This window comes from Phyllostomus discolor, chromosome 13 (assembly GCF_004126475.2).
Source record: "Phyllostomus discolor isolate MPI-MPIP mPhyDis1 chromosome 13, mPhyDis1.pri.v3, whole genome shotgun sequence".
Lineage (NCBI taxonomy): Eukaryota > Metazoa > Chordata > Mammalia > Chiroptera > Phyllostomidae > Phyllostomus > Phyllostomus discolor.
The window spans coordinates 52293554-52314180 of NC_040915.2; the positions used below are offsets into that span (position 1 = coordinate 52293554).

General features: G+C 58.2%; 1 protein-coding gene across 1 annotated transcript; it reads right to left on the reverse strand.

Moving 5' to 3' along the window:
* Positions 1-874: 874 nt before the first annotated feature.
* On the reverse strand, positions 875-20588 carry MVK (mevalonate kinase). The gene is made up of 11 exons (XM_028527999.2): positions 20481-20588; positions 19238-19329; positions 18222-18369; positions 15354-15498; positions 13159-13314; positions 11076-11179; positions 10403-10448; positions 6364-6454; positions 5843-5962; positions 2793-2946; positions 875-1741 (listed from the first exon to the last, which is right to left on the reverse strand). The coding sequence occupies exons 2-11, from the start codon at positions 19313-19315 to the stop codon at positions 1590-1592; spliced, it is 1194 nt and encodes a 397-aa protein (XP_028383800.1). The 5' UTR covers positions 19316-19329; positions 20481-20588; the 3' UTR covers positions 875-1589.
* Between the last annotated feature and the right edge of the window lie 39 nt (positions 20589-20627).

The following is a 20627-nucleotide window of genomic DNA, read 5'->3' on the forward strand; positions in this document are numbered from 1 at the left end:
TGTATTCATATTATCGTTTTATGCACTGTTTTAAAGGGTGGGGGCAGGGAACTCCCCATCAATGATCCTGGGGCCATTTCTGCAAGTTAAGCTGGGGCAGGTATCCTTCCTATCACCCTTACATTCCTGGCAGAGCCCGCAGAAGCCTGGCATGGGGGGTGGGGAAGGGAAGCTCAGATTCTGCTTTCAGGCCAGCTCACTCACCCCCTGTGCAAACGCTGGGAAAAGGTGCCAGCTGCCCCCTAGTGGCTGAGGGCAGAAGCACACTGAGCCATTTTCACCAAACCCTGAAACCCCTGTGATAGACCCCCGCTTCTTGCCCTAGGCCCCTTTCCTGCGGAGAGTCTCTCTCTCAGGTCTGGGACTCCTGGAGCTTCTCTGGTGGCGATGTGCTAGCTACATGGGGTTTTGATGGACTCTGCCATTCCAGAAAGAGCCTTGACTGGTATTATAAAGTTCAAATCCTGCCAGGTAGGTGCCGGGCACTGGGCTGTAAGCCCCACCCAGGTAATTTCAGAAAGAAAGGAATATTCCAGGACCTACAGCAGGTCTGTTTCCAACACTTACAAAAGTCTGTGAATCAGTGGGTGCTCGTGATTCTGGGAGCTAGGAAGCTTCAACTTCCCCGTTTTGGAAAAGCACACAGGAGCTGTGCCAGTAGACAGAGCTTCCAATGTCCTGGTGTCCAACCCCTGTCCGACCACCCTGCCCCCCCAGACACCCAACCAGGTGGCCCAGAGCCCTTCCTCCTTCAGCTCCTGGAGAGCGCCCCCGAGAAAGTGCCTGGAGAGGAGGGGAACAGGGGAGGCAGCTGTGGGTGGGCTGGAGGCTACTGGAGCCTCATCCTTCCTTCCAGACACACGGTGAAGCGCTGTTTACTCAGAACCTTTTTATTCCACCTTTGCCATCTTTTCTGCAAACCCCTCGGGCACAGACGGGAAGAAACTGCACAATGACCCTGCCGTTGGTCAACCCTCGGGCTGCAGGGCAGAAGGCAAAGACCACCACCTGGACGCTCCCTAGGGGAGCCCACAGTCCAGCCGGAGGGAGGAGCAGGCCTCACCAAGCGCTGAAGGTCTAAAAAGACCGAAGGTGTGAAAGGAGGGAGGAGACGAGGGTCACCCTGCCAGGGGTCAGGCAGGCGTGCAGAGGTGGAAGAGGGGCAAGGCACGCGGCTCCAGCAGCCAGACCTCTGCATCTGAGCGCTCTGCCAGGTCGGCCAGGGAGCTCGAGGTGAGGGCAGAGGCCCGAAGCAGAAGGGTCTGGGGGAGCCTCCGGGAGAGCCAGAAAGAGCACCTCACGTCACGGGCCAGCGGCCTCAGAGGGCCGTGCACAGCCCCGCCGACCAGCCGGCTCGTGGGAACGCAGAACACGGACCACATCTCCTGGGCAGCCCGGTCCACTGCTGGTTCAGGTCCCACTGGCAGGACCGCAGAGGCACAGCCAGCGGAAGCGACATCATAGAGGGCTGGAGGCCTCTGTCGGTGTCAGGAGCTGGGTGCCCACTGGCCGGCACAGAGGCCAACTCCAGCCCCCAGAACAGTCCAGGAAGGGGCTCCTTGGTGGGGCTGCGGCAGCACGGGCTCCTCTCAGAGGCCATCCAGGCCTCGCTGGACGGTGGTGTCCAGGGAGGCAGCCGAGTGGATGGAGATGCCAGGCGCACCGATGCTGGTTTCCCAGCAGTCGAACCCACAGCCGATCAGCGCCTGCTTCGTGGCCTCCACCTCCAGCTCCTCCAGATCTGAGGGGGAGGGGGGAAGCAGCTGGTCACCTCTGAAACGACTGTGTGCCTGCTGGGAGAAGGTCTGCCCCATCCGAGACAACGGTGGGCTTTCGAAGCACATAGGCCTGGCCTGGTCATGTCAGACATGATCCGCCCTGAGCCTCTGTCTCCTCGTCTGCTAAGGGTGCTAATAACACCTGGTCCTCAAGGGGTCCCCGTGAGGCTTCCACGGGATAATGCAGGTAAAGTGCCTGGCACGGTGCCTGGTACCATCCAGGCTCAGGAAATATTCCCTCCCACCATCACCGACCCTGAACAAGGAACCGCCAGGCAAGGTCTGCTGGTTGGGACGTGGTGGCCTGCTGAGGCCTGGGAGTCCCACTGAGGGTGACTGCAGGCTTCCTACAAAGCAAAGCGGGCAAGACGAGGGAAAAGAAAGGAAGGAGGAGACACAGTAGGGGAGGCCACCGGGAGCTGGCGAAGGGCACAGACGGACACGGAGGCGGGCAGGAGCATTCGGTTCCGGGTCCTGAGAGCAGCGCGGTGTGCGGGTGACTGAGCAGCAGCAGGAGCCCCGGCCAGCCTGCTCACCAGCACGGGGAGGGCTTCCGTAAGCCCAGTGCTTGCCTTGCTCTTTCCCCAAAGACTAGAGGGAAGGAAACCCCCTTGTTTGTAGCAAGGTCATCGCCATAACAGCCACGTCCAGAGGTGATGGGGGGGTGGGGCGCATGTGGGTGTAAGGCTGACACGGGTGGTGACCATGTCCTGGTTATTTCTCAAGCTTGTGGGAGGCTTGACAGGTCAGAAGGTGGGAGAAACAGCCATCACAACGTGAGCCCGGCCCTGTGCCAGGCTCTCTAAATGCATTCTTTCCTGGAATCTTACAAATTAGATGTTAGCATCCTTAGTTGACCAATATGAAAACAAAGGCCCAGAGAGGTTAATTAACTTGCCAAAGGCCACACAGCAGAGGTGAGATTTGTTTATAGACCTCTTCCTCCTCCCAAGGGAAATGCCCAGGTAGAACCTTTGTGTGAGCCCAGCTGGCAACCCTGCCTACCCCCAGTACCTGGCCTGAGGAGTGTGATGCCACAGCCACCGCCACCGGCGCCAGTGAGTTTGCTGTGCAGTCCGTGGGCCATGGTCACCTGGCAAAGCTGGTCCAGTGAGCTGTGGCCCGCACCGAGGGCATTCAGATGGTGCTGGTTCATATCGATGAGCTCCTGCAGGAGAAGGAGAAGATTCAGTCTGTTCCCATTGGGCCACGTGGCTTTGCCGGCCCAGCACACAGTCCCCCTCTGCTGGTAGAGGAGCCTCTCCTTCCTACAGGACTCCCCCTGGGGCTGGGATGGAGCTAGTAGGGAGCATGTCCCAGGCCTGGCCATGGACACTTTGGTCTTCCCAAGGTTTCCTCTGCCTCTTTCCACCGGACCTGCTAAAACTGGCTGATTTCAGAGGCAGGCCACCAAAGTTACCCACCCTGCACACGGTCAGAGATTACATGGAAGACAGATTTCCAACCAGGTTGTTTGGCCCCTGGATCCAGCTATGCCTGAAGCTGCTCTTGCTGGTGCTCTCAGTCATAAACCAATAAAAACTCCTCTTCTGCTAAAACCTGGTTGAGATGGATTTCTGTCATTTACAAAAGCCCCAAGTAGTTTGCCACCCTGCAGCTGCCTCAGATACCGATATTCACAACAAAACCTGGTTGGCACTTCCTACAGGCCTTGCACAAGTGGGGGAAACAGTCCCGCTTTCTTGGATTATGCACGCTAAAACTCCTTCTCTGTGAGGATCAAAGGAGGTGCGGGCTGAGGAAATAACAAAGCCCGCAGCCCCCACAGCCAGGGCAGCCCCTATTATGTCCCCTTCACTCCAAAGTGTTCGACAAACACGGTGCGCTGGGCTCCGTGCCGGGTGCTGGGCTCCCCGAATGAGCACTGGCTGGTTCCCTGCTGTCAGGAGTCACAGCATGGCAGCTGCGGTCGGGCGGGCCTGGGTCTGAGTGTCCGCTCTGCCACTTTGTGGCCGTGTGTGCTTGGGGGAGGCCTGTCACCCTGAGCCCCGGTTTCCCTCCTGCAACAGGGTGGGAAGAGGAGCTGCCTCGTTGCCATGGGGAGGAAAGGAGGTGAGACTTCCAGGCGACACCTGGCCCGAGGTCAGTGCTCAGCAAACACCAGCAGCCATTGGTACTTTTACGGTTACAGCACCATCACCCCCATTGTCCGAAGGGGCAAACTGAGGCCCAGAGAAGATGGTGACTTGCCTGGGGTCACTGAGCTAGGAAGGCACTGAGCTGGCCCTGGAAGCCAGGGCTGCCTGACACACAGAGCTCGTGCTTTCCCTGCCTGGGCGAGGGCCCTCGTGGTCCAGCTGCCGCCCACTCGCAGCCTGTGGCCTGGGCATGCAGCTCTGCTCCAGGGTACTGGGCGCCGGCTGTGGAGACCCACCTGGCTCTCCTGCCCAGCGCTGTCCGGCAGGGCGAGGTCAGTTCCACCGCCGCCGCCAGGCCCCCTCCCAGGCCCCAGCACTTCTGACAGAGCAGCAGACGGGCATGATGGCTGGGTGGCAGCCGCAGGTGCCTTGCACCGGGCCCGAGGGCTGGAAGAGAGAGGGAAAACTTCCGGGGGCCCCTCTCTGTGCCTGGGCTCCAGGCGTCATGTTGCTGAGGCAGGTTCCAGGCACCTGTCACATTCTGATCCAAAATCTGTCAAGGACTGCATGACAGGTTGTGACACAGGAGAACAGCTCGCTGGTTTGAGCGCAAAGCTGTCCGGGAGCCGAGCTACACATTTCAGCGGCTGCCACAGCCAAAAATACACACAGTGTATAATCAACGCGCCGTGCTGCGCTGGGGCATTCTCCAGGGGCTCGGCGGGGTGTATTTTAGGCAGTACTCTATCATTATTAATTTCCCACTCCGGAGGGCTGTGTTCCCTCCTTCCTACGTGAAAGGAATTGAGAGCCAGCCGGGCAGAGGCTCGGGAAATGAGGGCAAGAGCACAGGAGGCAGGTGGAGTCCTTGTGCCTGGCACAGAGTAGGTGCTCATTAAAGATCTATTGACTAAAGAAAGAAGTCAGTGTGACCCCAGGCTCAGCCACTTGCTAGCTGGAAAGCCTCGGAGGAAGGTGCTCCCTTCAGGCCTCAGTTTTTATACCTGTGAAATGGGGCAATGTACCCACTTCACAGGCAAGGTGCTATAGGGATCAAATGAGAAATCGTCTGTGAAAAGACTTAGGGAGTAGCAGCTTCCATTCATCACAGGGGCTGTAGACTCTAGTGCTCAGAGTAGGATAGGCAGGCACCAGGCAAAGACTATAGTGGCTGCGGGCAAACTTAGGGAGTGGTGGGGACTGCGGAGAAATGGACACCACAGGGGACCCCTTCTGCGCCTCTAACCACATCAGCTGGGGCTGTCTGATCCTGTGATTCTTCAAGGGGAGCCAGATGGGTTTTTAATGCCGGCCTGCATACACCAGGCCAGATGGACCGTGTCTGAGGATGAGCCCTGGCCCCCCGGCTTACTGAGCTGGTGGCTCATCCGGCATTGTCCTTGTGCGTCACCCATGAAAACTCACTGCATTCTCCAGACACGCCAGGGGGTGGGGCCGGGCTTCAGACCCGAGCCTGATTAAATCCAAAGCACGAGGTCTTAACCTCTACACTGGGATTATGCAAAAGGCCGTGGGGATGGGGTAACAATGACCAAAGAACAATGTTAGACTACATCTGATCCAAAGCACGTGGGTGATAATGAGTAACTGAATGAACCAAGGCAGTTACAGCAACAGCAGGAAAGAGACAGCCAGGGAAAAACTCTCTCCTGGACCCACAGACTGCTCAGAAAAGTCCTGGTGCTCCTCACGTAAACCTGGCCCATCGCGTTCAGCCCGCACCAGGCACCGCCCTCAGCATTTCCTGTGAGTCCCCTCACTTCATTGCTCCAGCCACCAGGGAGGAGGTCGAACACGAGGCACGCTTGCTGGCGCTGCACGGCTGCACGGGACCCCGGGCCCAGGCCTGGCCCCTGGGGGTTCCGAGCGCGGTCAGACTGGGGAGCCCCTGCCCAAGACAGCGGTGTGGGCGAGCGGCCCCGGATCCCACAGGCGGGCACTCACTTCCAGCACGAGGTAGTGCTCTGGGGCTGGGGCCGCCGCCGCCATCTCTCCCAGCACCCGCTCGCACTCCAGGGAAATGGCGTCGATGGAGGTCAGGAGGGGGCCCACGATCTCCGGGAACTGCAGAGAAAGGAAGCAACCGCCTGTGAGGCGCAGGAGTCGGCAGGCACTGGACGGCTGCCCCGGCAATGGGGCGGAAGGAGGTGGCGTCCCCACTGCCCACACCCACCCTCTGAGGACTCCTCCCCCCTGCTGGCCTGGTCTCTGCCTTGCCCAGGTGCCCTGTGTACTCGGGGGATTCTCGTGGCAAAGCCAGCAGGATGGGTGACCCCTGCCCACCCCCAGGCTGGAGTGTGAACCAGCAGCTCTTCCTGTTCCGCCACAACTGCCACCCCAGGTCCCCATCGCCCCATCCCACCCCTCCATTAACCCACGAGGCAGAGGCAGAGGGAGAGTCCCGACACATACACACGGCTGCTGAGGCCCTACTGGACCCCTGCCCATGGGGGGACCAGACGCACCTTGAGCAGTCTGTTCTTGACACTGAGCACGAGCGCCTTGGTGCTGCGAGGGACTTTGGTGTTGGTCAACAGGATCTTCAGAGCTGGCGGCCTGCAGGGTAAAGAGGGTCCACAGTGAGCTCAGGATGGAGGGGCTGGGTCGGGGCTGGGGGCACTGCTGGGCTCCCCCCTCGCCCCTCACTGAGGAGGAGGCAGAGGCCCGGGCAGGTGACACCCACAGCAGGGAGCACAAGCTCCCAACGCCCGGGCCAATGTGCCTCCGCTTCAGCCCGGGGACAGACAGACACCTCCCCTGGCTCATCCCTCACTCGTTCATCCATTCAACTTTGACTGGGCACCTATACAGGCACGCATGCGGGCTGAGCCCAGCCCGGAGGTGGCAGAGCGTGGCACAGTCACGGAGTCGGAAGTTCAGAGTCTCCACAGTGGAGACCACCGGTTCTGTCACATGAGCCGCGCCAGGGGGCTGGGGCGGAGGGTGCTGGGGCTTTAGACAGAAAAAGCGACGGGTCCTGGGCGGGTTGCACAGAGGGCGGGCAGGGAGGGAAGGCGCCCAGTTAGCTGGTCCAGTCAACACGGGGATGCGAGAGTGCATAGGCTGGAGGAGGCGGCGGTTCAGGCCCAAGAAGCCCACCTGAGCCTGGCTCCAAAACCGGGTGTGCTGCGGGGCATCAGCCGCCCCAAGTAAAGGAGGCCCCAGTGAGCTGGCTCTCCAGCACGACCCTGTTGTCCCCGCCTGCCCTCTGAGCTAATTCCTCCTAAAGCCACAGCCCCAACTGTCCTTGTGGTGAGCTGTCTCTGGGGACCCGAGCGCCCACTGCTTGTCACCCTAACCTGCCTTTTCGAGTGCGGCTGCCCAGGGACGGCAGGCCGAGAACCTGGACGTGCTCCGGCCGAGGCAGCTGCAGACGGGCAGACCCCTTGACACCTTTATTCACTTTTCTTCTCACAGCTCGAGACCATAAAAATCCAATAGGGCTGGAGAAGGCTGCCAGAGACCTGCTGGGTCTCACCGCCCACAAGCCCATGAAATTGGTATCGATTCTCAGCCTTGGAGGCTGGCTCTTCTATTTATTTTTTTTAACTTTACAAAAGACGAACATTCTATTTGGCTTTTCTCTTCCCTTTAAAGACAAGCCGTTCCTCACAGGGGCAGCATTCTGGGAAGCCGAATCTTGATCCACTTCGCAAACAATGCATTTTTTTTTTTTTTTACACAGAGAAGGGCCATGCGTGGTTTGGTGCGAAGCGCTCCCTGTCAGCCGTCGGCGGGGCTGGTGTGGCCCGGCCCCTCTGCTGCCCGGAGAGTCGGCCATCTGCTCTCCACGGCGCTCCACGGCCAGCGGCGAAGGCCGGTTTGCTGAGGCCCCACCCGTCGGGGAGGGAGGAGTTCAGGGACGGCCCTTCATCTTTCTTAGGTAAGCCCTCTCTCTGTAAATGGTCTCCTGCCAGCCCCCCAAAACTCAGGGCTCCCATGGAATCTGTGACCACACCTGGGGCTACACGGGGCAGCGATACACGTCCCTGGCCTGGCTGCCTCCCCACCTCATCTGGCCTCGTCCTTCCCTGGCCGCTCACTCCGTGCAGCCACGCTGGTCCCCGGGGTGCTGCTCAGCGCCCCAGGCACACTCCGTCCTGCTGCAGGGCCTCTGCACTCTCGAGTCCCCCGCCAGAGACCCTCCCCATCCTTGAGAGCCCCCGACTCACACTTGCATCTACTCCATCCGGGTATCTGCTCAGAGCTCATCTCATCAGACGCCCACCCCCCCCAGCACCCTGTCCACTAGCTCCCTCCTTCACCTCGAGCCCCTTGCCCTGCTCTCTGCTTCCCGAAGGCTCGTAGGACTGCCCGATGTGCTCTTGAAGAGCCATCTCTCTGTAGGCTGTGTCCTCCCGCGAAACGTGCGTTCCCTGAAGGCAGGACCTTTCATTCCTGCCCAGGGCCCAGCACCTGGCGCAGGAGTGGCTCCATAGAAACGTGTGGAGCGAACGCATGCCTTTGGTCAGGAAGAAGCTAAGGACTTCACAGACACTGTTCCTGATGTCCCACTCAGGACCCACTGTATGAATGAGGTGGCGAAGGCCTCGGGAGACACGACCCAGCCAAGGGCACCTGGCAGCAAGGGGCAGAAGGGGACTTCTGCCTGGGCCTCATCCACCTCACCACCGCCAGCTGGCCCTGAGCACGCCGGGGCCTCCCCCCTGCCTTGGACACACTCCACCCCTCACCTCCTGTTTCCCCCAGGAGGCTGTGCGCCTGAACAGACTCACTCTTAATTGGTTTTCCCTCCCTGGGGCAGAAACGCTGGGGGAATGCAACGCCACTGCCTCCACGAAGGACCCCAAGCCCTTGGCCTGACTTGCCTCGTCCCTCGCTGTCACCCACAGCAGACGGGAGCCCTCTGGCCGCCTTCGTTCTAATGATCACGGACGAGGCTGCCTCCTCTGTGCACTGTCACCCACAGCAGACCGCGAGCCCTGAAGGGGGAAGCGGGGCCCAGACGCCTCTGCGTCCCCCCGCCACCCTGCTCTCACTGCACGTGGACTCAGCAGACTGGGCAGAGCTGGCCGGCCAGCCAGAGGCCCCACTGCCATGATCCCACAGGCAGCCAGTGCAAGCTGTCCCTGCTCCTGAATGGCTGCGCTGCCTCCTCAGTGTAGATAGAGCAGAGGCGGTCACTAGGGGGGTGTCCCCCTCCAGGGGATGTGTGGCAATGTCAGGAAATGTTCTTGGTTGTCACCACTGGGAGATGGGGGAGGGGCTACTGGCATCGAGTGGGTAGAGCCCGGGTTGCTGCTCAGCCTCCTACGCTGCACAGGGCAGCTCCGCTGTGAAGGATTATTCAGCCCCGGCCAGTGCAGCTCAGTGGGTTGGAGCATCGTCCCGTAAACTGAAAGGTCATGGATTCGACTGCCAGTCAGGGGGCATGTGTGGGTTGCAGGCTTGATTTCTGGCCAGGGCACATGCCTAGGGTCCCTGGTCAGGGCAAGTGTGAGATGCAACCAATCGAAGTTTCTCTCTCTCTCTCTCTCTCTCTCCTCCTTCCCTTCTCTTGCTAAAGTCAGTGAGCGTGCCCTCGGGGGAAGGAGAAAAGAGACCTATCCAGCCCACAATGCCAACAGTATGAGGTGCAGAAACCCCAGTGCAGCGTCTCAGGAAGGCAGGCTTGGCTCCTGGAGGCCAACACGGCTTAACAGGTAGATCCCAGAGGTGCAGGAGAGCTGCCCCTTGTCACCCCAGGCCATTGTGCCACTAACGGAGTGGCCCAGCTGGCAAGGGCAGGGGTCCAGGACCTGCTGCCCGTCTACAAAGAGCACAGCCCTGGGACCCTCACGGCCGTGAAAAGGCCCACCGGGGCAGCCACGTGCCTGGGAACTAACACCCCATGCGACCTTCAGGGCTCAGGGAACAGCCACACATCACTGGCTCCGGCGTGCCCCAAATTGCACTGCCGGCACCGGACGCTGCCACTGAGCGCAGGCAGAACACAGGACTCAGAAATCTAACGTGCGTGCTTGTAATTTGGCCACTTCAGGAGAAGGGTAGAAAGAGACACACGAAACAGGCCCTAGGTTGCCAAATGCCACCTCTGCGCTAAGCTCCTCACGAGCTTCCCTCTCGCTCCCGCCCTGGCTGCCCCTGCACTGCGGCAACTCTCGCGTCGTCTTGGGGCGGCTCTTGTGCGCGTGTCTGTCCCCGCCAGCCCAAACCGTGTCCCAGATTCATCTTTCTATCCTCGTTCCCAGCAGTGTCATCAGGGTCACGGAAGGTATCAATTCTGTTTGCTGAGTGAATGAGTAACTAAACGAGCTGCCGCTCTGGACGGTGAACGGCACAGCCACGCACGGCTTCCCCTTTGATCTCTTGGCAACGGAACAGCTGACTCTAAAGAGCCGGGCTTTCTCATGGTGGTGGCCCGCAGGGGCTGCTGGGGGAAGGGAGAGCCCGGGGCCACCTGGGACACGTGTCACGTAACAAAGAAACAGGGCTCCCCCACTGGACAGCCAGGGCCCAAGGTGCCGTTCCACCCGGAGTTACCTCTTTAAGGATGAAATCTTTCCCTGTTGGTATCGGAGCGCTCCTCCTAAAGAGAAAAACCAACAGGTCAGCAAAGCAGATCTTTCCCTCTTGGGGAAGGTGTCAAGTTTGGGGGGTGGGTTTGAGTTTCGCCCCATCCGGGGAACAGACTGAACACCGTAACTACCAGCTCAGCTCAGCTCAGCTGCAGAGGCCCAGGAGGGCACGAAGGCGCCCCAGGCCCTGCCGGGCAGCTCGTGCCAGGCCCCAGGCGGCGGGGTCACTCCCCTGCTGGTAGGGTGCCCCACTCCGCTCTGACAGCTGCAAGGCGGCATGGTGAAGGTGGGGCCCAGGACTGCGTGTAGGTCCCATAAGCAACCACCCTCACCACAGGGGAGCTCCGTCGCGTGGTCTGCAGACGCCACTGCTGTGGCTCTGCAGCTGTAACCTCAGACACCCCCGGGGACTCCACTGGAGCTGGAGCTTCCTGGCACCACCCCCCCCCCGCCCCCGAGATCTGCGTCTAGGAGGCGCGAGGCTGAAATCCATTCCCTTCAAAACAGGAAAATGCTGTTTTCCCCCACAACCCACTGACTGTATTCATTCCAAACCGACAGGCTCTGGGCATCCACGGTTGCCACAGGAATGTTCAAAAGGACAAAAGTAAAGCAAACAAGCCCAAGGCAGCACCTACCCCAGGTGCTGACGGCGTTGTCCACTCCGGAGGGGTTCCCGTGAATCACCTTCTCGCCCTGGAAGGCCCACTTGTTAATTAATTCCAAATCCTCTGCTGTCCACCTGAAGGAGACACAGAGATTTGTCTTTAACACGGCGAGGAGTGGGGGCCAGGGGTGTCTGCAGGCAGCAGAGGCAGGGGCCCTGGGCTGGGCTTGGTGGGGACTGAAAGGCAAAGGGGCTTGGGCCCTTGAACTCTGAAAGAAGAAAAACCGCTCGGAACCTCTCCAGCTAAAGCACACGCCCTGCCTGCCCTTCCCTCCGAAACCCTGCTGCCTGGCGTGGCGGTGAGAGCCCCAGTGTGGGGTGCACGCAGTCTTACTTTGCCCCCTACCGGCTGAGTGACTCTGGGCCCCCCTCTCCTCATCCGCAGCCCCCAACACATACACAGACACACGGCCCACACAGGCCACCTCCCAGTCTGTGGCCTGTGGGCAGGTGTCACGCAGGGGCCCAGGGCAGCCAGGCCTCCACTGACCGGGGCTATAATCAGCAGTTCACACCTCATCATGACAGCTTTCTCGAAGCCTCTGTCTGGAATCACGAACTTACACAGGACCACCGAATGTCAAGGCTGGAGGGTCCCCCCGGGGATCATTCAGTGCAGCCCCAGACTTTCAGATAAGGGAAGAGAGCCCCAGAGAGAAAAAGGGGTTGCCTGTGGCCAACGGCGAGGTAGCAGGCAAACCTCACTGACATTCCCGAAAACCACTTCCTGGCACCTACAGGTGCCACACCTCGTTTCCTGCTGGATTTTGCCCGGGACTGGCAGCCGCTGCTACCCAGCCCCCGCCCCCCTTCTCCCCGCACGCGGGAACCATCTGATGCAACTCCGGGAGGCGCTGGCGGAGGTGAGACATCAGCAGCCCCCAGCTCCACCGTGGCCTCGAGGACCAAAGGGATCTTGGCTCAGTCTGAATTCACCTACATTTTAACTTCCCTGTCTCAGAAGAGGAATTACTGGCCGTGACGAAACTCAAACAGGCACAGCGTTTTCAGGGCAGAGGAAGAAAACCTCAATTCAAAGCCAGACTCAGGGAGGGGGGAGTTCCGCGGCCACGGGCCAGCACACCGCGTCTGGCACGGAGGGCATGTGAGCACGGCTCTGGGAGGGAAGAGCCAGCTGCGCCCACCCTGGCAGCCAGCCCTGTCTGAGCGGCCTTCTCTTCTGCCGGCTGCCCCAGAGACCGATGCGGCCAGCAGGCCGCCCAGCACAGCACAGCGGGGCCCCCAGGGCTGGCACCAGAGGCCCTGAAGCAGGAGGACTCCCCCAACTCCAGGGACAGGGACTCTATCTAGGCCCAGGGATAAGCCTCGACAAGAAGCTGCAGAACTGGCTTCTGGGATCTTGTCCCCAGATCCTGGGGCGAGGCCCAGGGCACACTGCCTCACCCCCGTGCGGAGGCAGTTTCTCGGGGCGCAGTCCCCAAGCACAGACGCGTCTACCGGCGGCCCTGTCCTGACAAGCCTCATATGGACGCACAGTGAGCGAGACGACGCACCCTCTGCGGAGACGGGTCAAGGCCCTGCAGGGGGAGAGATGCCCTCATCCGACAGACACGCCTCCTGTGCTTCTTTCTCGATGCACTGCCGCATTCCCCATGCCCAGCTGGTGTGGCCTGGTGCTGCCTGCCTCGGCATCGGCATTACTGTCCACAGGGGAGGACACCAAGGTGGCAAGGGGTGCCGCAGCCTGGCCACGGTCCCACCCATTGTGAGCCCACGGCAGGGGCGACCCAATGCCTCATCTACCCCAGGGCCCTCTACGTCTGGGCTCCGGTTCTTCCTGGGACCCGAGAGAGGCAGCTGGGTGAGGGGCAGGGGTTGGGGCGAAGAGCTCAGGCTCTGGGCGCAGAATGCCTGGGTTCCAATCCCACTCTGCTGCCACAGCCTCTCTGTTCGGCTTCTCTGTCCCTCAGCTTCTGTAAAATGCCACGGGACACCTCTCGCCTCCCAGAGTGGCAGTGAGTTCCTGGCGGGAGAACCCATGCTCAGGACAGGGGCCACGGGAAGGACACGAGCAGGGGAAGGGTCACGAATACCTGTTGGTGGCCTCCCCGTCCTTCAGCAGGTTTGGAATCTCCTCGCACAGGGTCAGGAGGGCAGCTGCGAGGCACACAGAGTAGGCGGCACTGGAGCCCAAGCCGGCCCCGGTGGGCAGCTCCGACCACACCGTGATGTCCAGGCTGGGCAGGGCCCTGAAACACACACAGCAGGGCGCTCCCTGAAAGTGCCTCACGGACCCCCAGCCATTCCTCTGAACTCCTTCCCGCGCCCCACGCAAGCGAGGCTCTTCCGAGGCCCTGCTCGCAGAACAGGCCGACCCCCGCCCGGGGCAGCTCTGCCCCTCTCCCCCGGAGACTCCCACCGCCCCGCAGGGCCCTTCTCAGATGACATTCCCACTGGGGAGCTCCCCCAGAAGGACACACAGGGGTTGGCCTCCCCCTGCCTTTTCAGGCTGCACGGGGCCACCCCACCCCACCAGGAGCCTCTGAAAGGCGCCCCCTCTTTCTCTGGAAGGGGACACACCCCCTTCAGGCTGAGAATCTGGCAATGGCCAGCACGTGCTGAGACATTTATCAATGTGTCCTCGGCACCACGCCTGGCACCCAGGGCCACCGAGTGCCCACTTAAGCTGCGCCTGCTGCACAAGCGAAGGAGGGTTCTGGACCGAAAAACTCATTGTGACAACTCGCTGCGCGCCAGGTCCCAGGCAAGCCCCCTTCATCTGCCGTCAACCATTGGACAAGGAGAGGGTTCGGGGCTCTGACCCCGCGCAGCTGAAAATCTGCACATAAATTAGGTTTGTCCTCCGCATCCCTGTACGTGAAACCTGAGAGCTGACGGTGTATTTGAAAAAAAAATCCATGTATAAGTGGACCTGCACAGTTCAACCCAGGTTGTTCAAGGGTCAACTGCAGAGTATTTCTAATCCTCCAATAGTTTTCTGAGGAAAATACAATAGTAATTATTATAATGGGCAACAGTTACCTAGCAACATGCCAGGCTCTATGTCAAGCCCTTTAGACACATCAACTCCTTGAACCTCCCAAGAACCCTGCGAGGTAGGTACTATTACCACCCCATTTTACAGATGAAAAAATTGAGACTCAGGATGGGTAAGAACCTCAAGCAAGCCCCTAGGTGGCCATGCTGGGATTTGAACCCATGCGGGTCAGACTCTCAGTCCATGCTCCCCATCGCCACGTGACACCTCCTCAACAGGACTGTCACCCTCTAGGAGCTGGCTCCCCCAAGGGCACATAACCCAGATTTCATCATAAGGTGCACTGTGGATACAGGTTTCACCCGACTAATCACAGTGTTCCCCTGGAGCCTGCGGGCTGTGGAACAGGGGTGCCCCTCTAGACAGGGTATGGGAGGAGCCACGCAATCGACCAGGAATGGAATCCGGGTTGGGTTCTACTGAATTGAGGAGGGCAGAGATGGCAGTATGGGGTTAAGAGTGTCAGCATGAGCGGCCTGCCTGGTGTGGCTCAGTGGACTGAGCTCCAGCCTGTGAACTGAAGTCACTGGTTCGATTCCCAGTCAGGACACATGCCTGGGTTGCAGGCCAGGTCCCCAGCTGGGGGTGTGTGACAGGCAACTGGCAGATCACATTTATGCTTCTCTCCTTCTCCTTCTTTTTCCCTCTCTCTAAAAATAAATTTTAAAAATCTCCTTTAAAAAAAGATTTTATTTACTTTTAGAGAGAGATAAGGGAAGGGAGGGAGAAAGAGGGGGAGAGAATCATCACTGTGTGGCTGCTTCTTGCACACCCCCAACTGGGGACCTGACCTGCAACCCATGCCTGTGCCCTGACTGGGAATCGAACCAGCGACCTTTGGTTTCTCAGGCTGGCACTCAATCCACTGAGCCACACTGGCCAGGGTTCTTCTTTTTTGTTGTTGTTGTTTTTTAATTTAGCATTAGGATGAAAGTGAACTAAGTTGAACCCCAGCTCTGCCACTTACTAACTAGCTGCATGGCCTTAAGTGACTTATCTCTCTGAATCTCAGTTTCTCCTGTGCAAAATGAGGACAGGGCCTCTCTCGCAGGGTTGCTGTGGGCATTAAAAGCAGCCCACATAGCAGTGTCCAGCACGGTGCCTGGCACGTGGTGGGGCAAGCTGGTGGCTGGGGGCACGTGCATTCTCCAGCAGCCAAAACTGGAGAAACCCTCACCCATGTTCCGGGGGAAGCCGAACCCGGACTCCTTCCCCGGGCCACGCACACACCTCTGCTTCCGGCAGATGGACAAGTACAGGAAAAGGAAGGCCAGCACGGCTGGTCGCTCGTGGCTGGTGCAGTCCACAGGGAAGTCTGCCACCTCCTTCAGCTTCTCCAGCATCTCTGGCGTGGGCGCCACGATGTCTTCTTGCTCTGTGGCGTGAGCAGACCAGCACACACAGACACGTCAGAGAGCCTCAGGCGCTTTCAGAGAGCACAGGACGCGGAGAGCCACGCGGTCACAGCGGCCGGAATCCGCGCGGACGCGGACTCGCGACCTGAGCACCCAGGCAGGCCTGCCAGCGGACTGCAGGCTTCGGAGGCAGGAAGACGGGATCTAGGTCCTGCCTGTGATCCCGCCTGGCTTTCTGTGACTTAACCTCCCTGCACCTCGGTTTCCCTCCTTGGTACACAGGGAAAACAACAGAACCTCCGCACAAGACTGTCATGAAATAAAGTAAAATAAGGCCCATACAATCCGTAAGGTCCACAGCTTCCGGCACATAGTAAGTGCTTCATTAACTGTAGCTTTAAAACATACATACACACACACACACACACACATACACACAAACTAAAAGCTAGCTCATTCACTCGAAGGCCTGGGTTTGACCTCCACTGCACAAAACCAGTACCAAAGGCAGCATTACATTATTCCCAAAATATTTCCCACTCTCAAAACATAATTAGTGAGAACAGGACACTGGGATAAAACCAGTGAACACACAATATGGAGGCCTGCTCGGGCAGGAGGGGAAGGCCACGTGGCAGCTTCTCCTCTCGTGCCTGCGAGCGGCTGGGGCACCTGCATGGAGAGGCTGAGCACGCAGAGCGAGTCAGAGCAAGTCCCACAGGCTCACCTTGACAAATCACTCCCTGTGTGGGAGTCGGCCTCTCGGGGCAAGAAACGGAGCTGGGTGTGCCTATGTCAGGAAACCTCAGGGTGGGGTGTGTATTAAGTGCTGCACAGTGACTGAGTTAATTACACATTAAAGGCAGCCAGGCCCACAACAGTGTCACTGAGACCCCAGGCACTTCAGAGCTCCGGGACGGAGAAGAAACGCTCATTAAGAGCCCGGGCCTCGGACTGTAGGAAGATCTGGGTCTGAATCCTTTGCATATCACCGACAAGCTGTGTGACCTGAGCGACTCGGCCCCTGAACCTCAGTGTTCTCATCCACAAAATGGGGATGAATAGCCCCACACACTTCCAGGGAAGGCTGGGATTCTAAGAGCGCTGGCCTACCTCGCTCCGTGCCTGGCACACGTGCAGGCCCAATACATGCTTGCTGTGTTTCTTCCTCCTAGGAGGGGGCTGAAGAATGCTGAAGGAAACACAGTGGCAGATCCTTGCAGCCAAGCAGAAAGGCTCAGATTCCCTTTGTCTCCTTGGAGAGTCAACTAACAAGCCCCCCGGTCCACACCACACTCTGCATCACGGCCCCAGGCCCAACTCTGATCTGCTGCATCCTCTCTGAGGCCCTCCCCGGCACCAGAGCTCACAGTGTTCAGTGACCTGCCCAGGGAGTCGGAAGCAGTCTGAGATGCGTCCCCCCACACCTGGCTGCTTCCATCTGTGCTGCAGACACGGAAAAGGAGCAGCCAGGTCTCAGGGCACGTTTCCGGCCTGGCTGGGCGGCGCTGTGCACCGTGAAGAGGAAGGCTCTGGTGCTCTGCGTGGCTGCTTTCTGAGGTGTGCTCCCAATAGTGGCTCCTCACTGAGGGGTCCCTGAGGCCACCCTGGGAGCCCCTTGCAATATACACACGCCTCTCAAGGCAGGACTGAGACTGAAAATAGTTGCTCGAAAACAGGGGTTTTCATCTCTTACTCCGTCTCCCTCTGGTATTTGAGAGCGGCCGCGTGGCTTGCTGGGGTCTGATTCTGATGGGGGACAGAAGGCGTTCGGGATGAACTCCCGGAGGATTCTCGCTTGCCCCACTCTGGCTGAGAGACTGTCCCCTACAACTAGGCATCAGTCCAGAGAGGAGACGGCGAACTGAGGACCGAACACACGCCCCAGCGCTGACACACGCGGTGACTCTGCAGATAAATAAACCCCTCCTGCCCATGAGCGGACGTGACGTTCCCGCAGCTCGAAGAAGCCAGCACGGAGGCCTGAGTGTCCCAGGAGACAGTCCCGACACACTGAAGAGGGGAAGACCTGCGAGTTTCTGAGGGGTTGATGTGGCCTGATCCAGTTTTAGCTAAAAAACAAGCTATCTCCCTGTCACAATCAATTTAACTATCAACAGAAAATAATCCAGAGGGATTAACACCAAAATGCTTAAGGTTGTCATAGGGGGGTGGTGATAATAGGTGACTTTTTTTTACTTGCAATGTTCCAGTATTGACTATATTTTCCAATAATAAGCCTAAGTTACTTTTAAGTGACTGGTTTTATGTTTGTTTACATGACTTTTAATTATACAAAGTGCCAATACATTCTCCTTGTTAAAACAACATGGTCCGCTCCTGGACCTCAGGACCCCCCTGGAGGTAACGGATCGCCGCTGTCAGTTGGAGGGTATCCTCCCGGCCTCTGCCGCTGCTCTTCCGTACACACCGACACCTGACCGGTGTCAGTCCTCATCATGCTGCACCTGCTGCTGTGTCACTTGTGCTGTTTCCCTCAACAGTAGGTCCTGCTGATCTGTCCACAGCAGCCCACAGAGGTCTAGCTAGTGCATCCTTTCATGCTTTGAATTTTAAAAAAATTAGTGACGCTAAGGTTATGGGGTGTGGAGAGAAAACACCCCCAGAGTGGCTGGCCTCTGGCGCCCTCAGAACAGCTTAGAGTAACTGCCCAGCCTCTTCTTTCCTTCCCCCTTCAGGCCCCAGGCTCTGTCCACCCCTGGTTCCTCCTCCCTGCACTTACCCAGAAAGCTCGTGTCCAGCTGCTCAAGTCTGGCCACATCCCAGGCCCTCTTGACACCAACGTTTGGTAAGTTGAGGCCCACTTTCCCATTGCTGTGGGGTTGAAGCCGGAGAAATGTTCTCAAGTTCAAGGCCACAGCCAGGGCTACCTGTAGAACAAAGGGCAAAGGCCATGAGCCTGAGGGTGGGTGGCAACAACCATGGCTCCCGTCTTAGGGAAAAGGGGATGATGTCACCACACTGAGAAGAGAGAGCACCACACAGGCCACTCCCACCCAGGCCCTTGGCAGACACTGCTGATCAACCTGACACGCCCTCCTGCTGAGCCTGGGCACAACCACCACCAATCAATTAGGAGTTAATATCTACTTACATATTTGCCTTTATATTTGCCTTCCCCGTGCAAACCTTCAGAGGTTCGCAACACCAAGGAATGGCTTCCCCATAAGCACCATGCTTTCAAAGAACAGAACGTAAAAAGTGACAAAGAGGGATGGAGAAAGCATGAGCTTTGGGTTCAGACGGACTTAGGTTCACTCCCTGCTCTACCAGGGTTTATGGGACCTTGGTCCAGTGGCCAGCCCTCTCCCGAGCCCCAATTTCCACACTGGTAAAACAGGGTAATAAAAGTCTGACCCCGAGAGGAAACTGTGAGAGTTTCAGGAGACCACGCTTATCTCAGACCCCTTTGCTGAACCCTGCTCATCTTCCCGACCTCTGCCTGTTGAAGTGGCCCCAGAATTCAACCCTCAAACCTCTTCTCTCCACCCAAGCTCGCTGCTTGAGTGATCTTCCCCCACTCGCAGGGCTGTGCATGTTGTCGTTTTGCTCTACCACTGAGTGAGCCAGAGAAGCCTTCGGTGGACACGAGACCCGTCTGGTCCTTGCCTGGCTGGGGAGAAACTGACCTCCTCTCTGCTCTACTAACAGGCTGAGCCCGAAGGCTTCCTTTCAGCGTTTAAGATCAGCATCAGGGAGAAATGCTGCCCGATCCTCGGAGGCTCGGGGGCCTTTTACCTTTCCATGGACCACGGCATGTTCTCCGTGAAGGATGACCTTCCCTGGAGCGGACACCAGCAGGACTTGTGACAACATGGCTCTGGAGAATCCTGAAAGGGCAAGCCAGAGGACAGATGGTTCCCGGATCATAGAGATCTTATAAAATGCCTAGTTCAATTTCATCGTTATAATCATACTAACAACAATAACAATAAAGGCAGCTCCAGTGCAGCAGCTATTAGCTGGGCACATCAGAAAGATCTGGGTTCAACCCCCAGCTCTTCTGCTCCCCAGGGATGTCATCACAGCTAACTCACTGAAATGACTTTGAACCTCAGCTTCCTCGCATGCTACATGGGGACAAGAAATGTACTCATCCCAGTAAGTTTGGGGGAGGTTAAAGTAAATAATGCCAGGGAAACACTTAGCAGTGTCTGGCAATTCGTAATCACTTGATTACTGACAGCTGCTTATTACTGGCTCTGTCTTTGGTCCCAGGTTTTATTACTACTGCTATTAAAGGCAGAGGGTTTGGGTTTTTTTAAAAGATTTTATTTATTTCTAGAGAGGGGAAGGGAGGGAGAAAGAGAGGGAGAGAAACATCACTGTGTGGTTGCCTCTTGCACGCCCCCCATTGGGGACCTGGCCTGCAACCCAGGCATGTGCCCTGACTGGGAATGGAACCAGCGACCCTTTGGTTCACAGGCCGGTGCTCAGTCCCCTGAGCCACACCAGCCAGGGCTAAAGGCAGAGATTTAAGTGAAGTCACGGACCAGAAAGAACTCTTTCCTGGACATTCAGCCGTTTCCAATGCATCAACCATAAAGAAGGCTGCAGAAAACAGCTATTATGCCCCTTTCTGCACCCGGGAGCAAGGATCTCTACCAACAGTCCTATAAAGTGAATGGCTGGGTCTACAGGTGTACGCATTTTTTAGAGTTTTATAAGTAATGCAAAATTACTCTCTATTCAAGGCTTTACGTGCATTAGTTACCTCGATATAATAAGACCTGAACCTCACTATGGGCTAAGTACTACCGTAATTTCCGTTCCTTCGCAGGGGAAACTGAGGCTGAGGGGGGAAACCAACTGCTATTTTCCGAAGCTCAAAATCACGTCTCTCAGATTCGAGGTCCCGACCCCTCAGGATGGATTCTCAGAGTTAGGGGGACAGCCAGAGACGCCGGGAGCCCGGCTTAGGGTCGTCTTAAGTGTCGACTACGGGCTCGCACATCCCGGCCCTGCAACCCCGGCCTCTCACCTGCCGCCGCTGCAGGCACCCAGCTCCCAAGTCCAGGTCACTCCGGGACTCCATCCCCGAGCCTACAAGCCTCTTCCTTCCGCCCAGCCAATCAGAGCGTCATGAGTTTCCCCGCCCAGCTCCCCTGTGAACCAATGGGAAACGAGA

Bases quoted from the DNA above. Each gene is read 5' to 3' on its own strand.
- MVK (XM_028527999.2), bottom strand. From the start codon at position 19,315: ATGTTGTCACAAGTCCTGCTGGTGTCCGCTCCAGGGAAGGTCATCCTT. The intron at 11,180-13,158 runs GTATTCGTGACC...TGTCTCCTTCAG, and splicing joins GACGGGGAGGCCACCAACAG to GTGGACAGCAGAGGATTTGG. The intron at 6,455-10,402 runs GTAACTCCGGGT...TTTACCCTGCAG, and splicing joins AAGATTTCATCCTTAAAGAG to GCCGCCAGCTCTGAAGATCC.